Source organism: Pieris napi, chromosome 12 (assembly GCF_905475465.1).
Source record: "Pieris napi chromosome 12, ilPieNapi1.2, whole genome shotgun sequence".
Taxonomy (NCBI): domain Eukaryota; kingdom Metazoa; phylum Arthropoda; class Insecta; order Lepidoptera; family Pieridae; genus Pieris; species Pieris napi.
Genome location: NC_062245.1, coordinates 9,850,084 through 9,856,910, shown reverse-complemented (window position 1 = coordinate 9,856,910; position 6,827 = coordinate 9,850,084). Strand labels below are relative to the sequence as shown.

The following is a 6,827-nucleotide window of genomic DNA, read 5'->3' as shown; positions in this document are numbered from 1 at the left end:
TTTGACAATTGGCATTTCATTTAAGGTTTCGACGTAAACTTCACAATAATTAAAATGCCAACAATAAAGTAAAAAGTTACGCGCATAAAGTTTAGCACGTGTGTTATATTTAAAAATATATATGTCTTTATTATTAACTACCAGGCCAGCAGTTTAACAGAAAGTTAAACATTTTAGTAAAAACATAAAAGAATATTCTTTAATCGCTTCCAAAACGATAAAATGTAAGAATAATTTTGAAATGTCCAAAGAAGGTTATAACACCGAAAAGAAAGAGGGTGAAAGTAAAGTGGTTTTAGAACGTTTACAGTCATATTTAAAAGATAAAAGAAGTAGTGAATCATCTGAGACTAGTGTAATTTATAATAAGCCGAGCTCAAGTTTAGTTTATGAGCCAAATCCCATAGTAGTTACAAGCATTGAAGAAACTGGTAATAGTAACGTACTTCGGGAAGTATTAAATCATAAAAAATCAGAGTTGCTAAGGCAGCCTGAAGTAATAGCATTTTTGAAAACATTATCAACAGATTTAAAGAAGTAATTCGCGATGGCAGTGGCTGCTCGAAAAAGCGCAGAATTTCTTATGCGTAAAACGTTAGATAGACAGGCTGCGCTTACTCGGATGAAAGTTAGTTTTAAAAAGAAACAAATAAATCAAGTAATAGTTGACTATGTAAATGACGGAAAGTATGGACCTTACAATGAATTAATAAATATTCTCAAAGATAAGCAAATATCTGATGGAAACTTCTTAGTGTTGTTTGAAGATTGTTTGTCATGTACAGTTTATTTTGAAAAAGATTGGAAGATGTTTATTGATCTACTATGTGATATTCAATGGGTAAACAGAGACCCAGAACTAGTTAAAGTGTATAGTAAATTTATAGTTAGTTTAGTAACTGCACACACTTACCACTGTCCAAAAGTTATGACAACATTAGTCAATTTATTCAAAGGTAAAGTACATCTTTTGTAGTATTTATATATATTTTTTATTTGAATCTTTTATTTTCCCTGATAATTACACATCATTTTTCTATAATATTTCAGCTTTAATAGTAATTATTTTATATGTATTTCTCTAGTTGAACATTTATTACTCATTTATTGTGCCCATATGGTGCAACATTTTATATTATTATGTATCCTATGGTAGACTTCAAACTTCAATAAATAAATAAATGTTGAACAATATCTAATTGAAATATTCTTTATTACAGTTGAAGGTGAGAATTGGGATGACTATCCACCTGAAGAGCTGAATAAACAATGGGCTAATATACATTCACTGATAGCACAAATAGTTGCTTTTATGCCTATGTAAGTATTTGTTTTTTTACTTTACTTCACTTTGATACATACTTATTCTATTATTTTTATATTTCACAAACTATAAAAAGTTTGAAAGTGTTTTGCCATTTAACTGTTTTCAGTTGCTTTGGTTCTACACAGTTAAATTGTTTGGACTGATGCCCTCTAGTTTTTTATCTGTAATTTGCTTTCAAAAAAATATTTTAATCTGAACCACATAGAAATCCCCTTTGATCACAAAAAAATTCATTAGTATAAGAAACTGAGTGTGAGACTTTTGAAGAAGAACATAATTGCATGAAACTCATTATTCTATTTATTTATTATTTTATTTTCACTTTGTTGCATTACAATATAAAAATTGAGCATAATTAAATGAAAAATTTTAATTTATTGATAATGATTAATTAATTTATTTTACTGTCTAACATGAATATTATGTTTTTAGGACAAGCAATATTTTGATGCAAACAGTAATGGATAATTTCCCATACTACAAAGCGGGTTGCTACATTAATAGAGCCTATGTACACAATTTAATATGGATAAGTAGATACATACCTTCACTGAAGGAACAAATTATGTCTGCTATAATACACAGGTGAGTTTTCTTAAAACTATTTTGTAGATCACAGAAGTAAGTGTTTCACTTTAAGAAGTTTTAATATACTGTTATTAATTGGTTGGACTGTCAGCAAAGCTAAGTATTTAACACTCATGACACAGCTTGGAAGTTCTGGTTTAATTCTAGGCAAAACAATAATTGTTACAAGTTATACCTTAGTTGAAAAGACTTATTAATAAATTTGAGAAGACTGGCCATTGCCCTTTGGGATGCTAAAGAAAATCTGACAACAAGTCCATAATGGTAACAGCAAATTATTAAATATAATTTTTAATTAATCTTATTTTCTGTACCTTGTGATTGAACTTTTCTTTCAGTATGTCTGTCAGTACTTTGCTATAAAAATATTGTTAAGCACAATGGACATTGTTTAAAAAGGTAAAAATATACTTTATTTTACTTTACATTGATGGTCATATTTCAGAATGATAGAAATGGATGTAAATGTAGTAGACCAAAAGACCAAGCAAGAAACAATTTTTAATATGGAGTTAGAAAAAGACGAGACTAGTGTTACGCTAGACTATTGTATGTTGGAAATGCTAAAGTGGCTAGAAGATGAAAGAGAACCTGTATTATTAATACTGTGTAATGTGTTTGAAAGGGTTGTGCTTCCTACTTATGGCATTCGGTAAGTTGCATTTTATTTTGGTCCACAACTATATATGTTAGATTGAACACACCATCATTCACCATCTTACCATTATTCATATTATAGAATAGTCAAAATATTTAATGTATAGAACTAAGTATTTAGAAAGTTTTGTAAGTCAGTGTTTTCTGCTGATATTTATTATTTTTGAATTGTAAAAATAAAATAAAATTTAATAATATATGTAATATAAAATATTATGTTTTCTGTTCTTAGCTCCCACACAAGAAATTCAATACAATAATTGATCAATTATATTATGGTTACAGTATAAGTAATAAATAAATCAGTGGCGCTACAACCTCTTTAGATCTTGGCCTCAGATTTCTGAATCTGTTTCATGATCATTTTTAAATCTAAAGGCAAGTAGGTGATCAGCCTCCAGTACCTGACACACGCCGTCGATTTTTGGGTCTAAGACATGTCGGTTTCCCCACGATGTTTCCTTCACCGTTCGAGCATATGTTAAATGCACACATAGAAAGAAAGTTCATTGGTACAGCCAGGGGTCAAACCTACGACCTCAGGTTTGAGAGTCGGACGCTGAAGCCACTAGGCCAACACTGCTCGAGTATATTGTTAATAATCAAAACACAGACTATGAATGTAAATTGGCTGTCTTATTGCTAAGAGAAAATTCCTTGCAGATAACCAAAGATAAATAAGCTTGATACTTCATTAATAGTTTGAATAATATTACAGATATGTCCAATTCTTGCTGCTATACACTATATCAATAAATCAGCAGTGTGCTGATAGGATATTTAATAACTTGTGGACAATAACAGCTGGTCTCCACGGATTAGGGCCTGGTGCCTTAACCACACGTAAGACTGCTGCCAGTCACTTAGCAGGTCTTCTTGCAAGATGTGTGAGAGTTCCTAATAGTAGACTAATAGATTATTTAAAGACTATGGCAGATTGGTGTCACGGGTGAGTACTAATTATGAGAAAACATATCAGTTTCTAAATAATATCCCTATTAATCATGTTAATAATATTCTTTGAAATATGATCAATGTTGAAAAATCCTAATTTAAATATCAAGTTGTTAAATCCTTGTTTATGTGGACTTTAATCGATAGGAACCTGCAATTTTTTTTGAAAATTTAAAATTAAGTGAAATCTCAATATAATACAAGACATAACCGCATTTTTAATTAAATACTCAAGTATTAATATAACGTAAGAAATATATTTTACGGCAATTTATGATGTACAAAATATAGATATGGGAGCGTTCAAGTATTACGTCACGTAATTTTTGGAGATTTTATGACCACCCAGTGCTCTTTATACCTAAAAGTTACCATTATGTGGTGTAAAGTACTGGACAGTCAAAAATAATATTAATAATAACGCGTTACTCAATCCTCGCCCCGCAGCGTAACGTTTTACAATAGGAAGACCCCCCTCCCCCAAATTTGTTACGTAATACTTGAACGCTCCCTATAAACAAGTAATGGAATCAAATATCATTATAATAATTTCAGGTACATAACAGCAACGCAAGAGACCTCCGCTCACGACAACACTAAAGTACACGGTGCCTTCCATGCAGTCTGTCACGCGATATTTTATCTTGTTGCCTTCAAGAACCATCATCTATTTATGAGTAAAGAATGTAAGTGTTATGTATTACTTTTTTGAAGTGAAACTTCTTTATCGGGGTTGGAAAAAAATTTAGTGTAACATTTTTCGGTTACGCGTCACATGTTTCGGTTACGCGTCACATTTGACCGTTACGCGCGTCTTTTTCTCGTCCCTACCACGGTTGATTCGAAGAGATTCTAAACCATTAATAACAAAAATTTATAATAACTATAACAATGATACTAAAAATTATATTACAATTTATGAAATTCTGTAATAATCTTAGTGGTAATAAGGTAAAATGAAATAATTGTATTATTTGTATTCAAGTCTGTGATATTAAAAGCCTTTTGTTAAACTTTATCTAATTTAACTTTATTTAACCAATTTCTGTAAATAGATTTCTGCATATAGATAATTTTTCGAAAAATAAGGTCATAAAGAAGTTTCACTTCTAACGTGTGTACACTAGTACACGCACATTTTTTTAATCATTTTATATAAGTCTTTATCTTGCAATCAGTCAGCTAGACTATGAGCAGATGTCTTGAGAGCAGTTAGGCGTTCAGAGCAAAATCTCCATCGAGACTGCTCCTATCTTTCAACCGTGTCTATCAAGACTTTTTACGACTTTTAAGCCTATTTATTACGTCCGGTATGGTTAGTTGCGTGGCAAGCTTATTAGGATGCATTTCTAGCCTTTTTCTGTATTTCATACTCCAGGTCTTGATCTCCTCTTTGACAGTCCTGATTTTGAGTGTTATTACTTAACTAATTAAAAATTTCATTCAAACCTAATGGGGCCAGAAAACCAGAAACTATATTATTCAGTTGTAAGAAGTAATTTGTTTAATTTCATCTTGGTATTAAATGATATCTACTTTTATTTTAAGGGTAATAAGTCTTTATCCAAAATGACTCCCAGATGTTATTTGAATATCTGGTGAAAGATCTAAGTTACTTTTATGAGATTTTAGTTTTGCATCAAATTTTCACTAACATATATTAAATTAAATTGTAAAAAAAAAATATTTTAGTAAAATATTAGAATATTGGGTAATAGAAGTTGTCTACTAATTCTTTACAAATTAATTTATTAATTTTTTTTTATATCACATTTGGTTCTACACTTCTCGCACTCATGTTTCTTTTTTTTAGTTTTTCTCTTTAACTAGGGTTGCCTGGAAGAAATCGCTTATTTGCGATTAGGCCGCCCGTTGCATTCCTTATAATTTTTGTGTAAATAAATAAATAAAATCGGTGTCATTTACAGTGAGTCTTTTTCAAAGCAATAAAACAAGCTTATAATCTGTAAATTATTAAAAGTAATTGGTGTTCCAAATCGTTGAAAATCTACATATTGTGTCTGATGATTTCAGGTTTAAATTTCGTCGAGTCCCTGAACCTTCCCCGTCTAGTGACCTGTCCTTTAAACCCTTTGCGGACATGTCCTCCACAAGTGACCCAGGCCTTCGCATCTGTCACCAGATCTCACCAGGTGGTCTACTGCCAGTCTATCATTGAGAAAAATCTTCGGTTCTCCTTACATAATGCTGTGCAATATGATGAGTGGTTCCCGTATGATCCATACACGTTACCAATGTAAGTATAATATTCCATAATAATATAATTTTTCAAAGAATTCAAAATCTTTGACATAGTCTTAACTTAATTCTGTGTTGAGTGTGTTATTGATCGATTCAAATCTCAATTTCAAAAATTAAAAATTATAGTAAATGTTTTTGTACTCCAGATCAGGTAAAAAAATATGGCCGCTATGCGTGGAGTATAAGGACTGGTTGACAAAAGGTGACGACGAAACCCAGTTCAAGAGTTTGAAACGCAAATTTGACGGTGAAGACGACGATTTCCTACAAATAACTCCCAGCCCCCGACAAAGACTGCCTAGCTCCTTATCTAATTGTATATCACCAGGGTTCAAAAGCAGTGACACTAGTATGATGTAAATATTTTTAACCAGATAAACTTTCTACATATATTATCAGACTTAGGGTCCTTGAAGAAAGAAGTGTACCAATTCTTGAAAGTTTATGAAGATATGTATGCTTAGAGAACGCTATTGATTTCAAAAATTTTTATTCATTTGTGTTAATAGATTTCTTCAGAAAACTACTCTTAAACTTATATCATTAGGCTGATTCACATATATCAGTGAAGCCACAATTCCGACACAGTACGAAATTTTGTTTTATACATTCTCTAAGGCGAATGCTACACGCTCGATATTTATCGTGATATTTGGATCGTGATCCAAAATTACGATGTGTAGTACATGCGTATCACGATCCGTGATACGGATCGCTGGATTTCTAGAAATCTAAAAATCCACGATCCGTATCAATTATCGTCGATAAATATCGAGCGTCTAGTCTCTGCTCGATATTTATCGCGTCAGTATTTATTCTGCCAGCGATGGAAGAGGACGCGCATATATGGAGGCGGAATAATATAGAGAATTCATACTTGTATTAGAAACATTACCTATAAGTATAGGCTGATTTACACGTATTAAGTTGCCAAGTCTTAACTAAATTTTAAGTAACGTAAAAATACTAAATAATTAGTTAAACTCATTTATTCGCTCAAGATGGACGACCACAGAACATAATATTATAGGATTTTCTC

At 31.4% G+C, this 6,827-nt stretch overlaps 1 protein-coding gene across 1 annotated transcript; it reads left to right on the top strand.

The window, feature by feature from the left end:
* Positions 1-47: 47 nt before the first annotated feature.
* On the top strand, positions 48-6,400 carry LOC125054507 (RNA polymerase I-specific transcription initiation factor RRN3). The gene is made up of 8 exons (XM_047656456.1): positions 48-956; positions 1,221-1,320; positions 1,760-1,912; positions 2,361-2,567; positions 3,291-3,521; positions 4,082-4,212; positions 5,561-5,783; positions 5,935-6,400. The coding sequence occupies exons 1-8, from the start codon at positions 548-550 to the stop codon at positions 6,146-6,148; spliced, it is 1,668 nt and encodes a 555-aa protein (XP_047512412.1). The 5' UTR covers positions 48-547; the 3' UTR covers positions 6,149-6,400.
* The last annotated feature ends 427 nt before the right edge of the window (positions 6,401-6,827 follow it).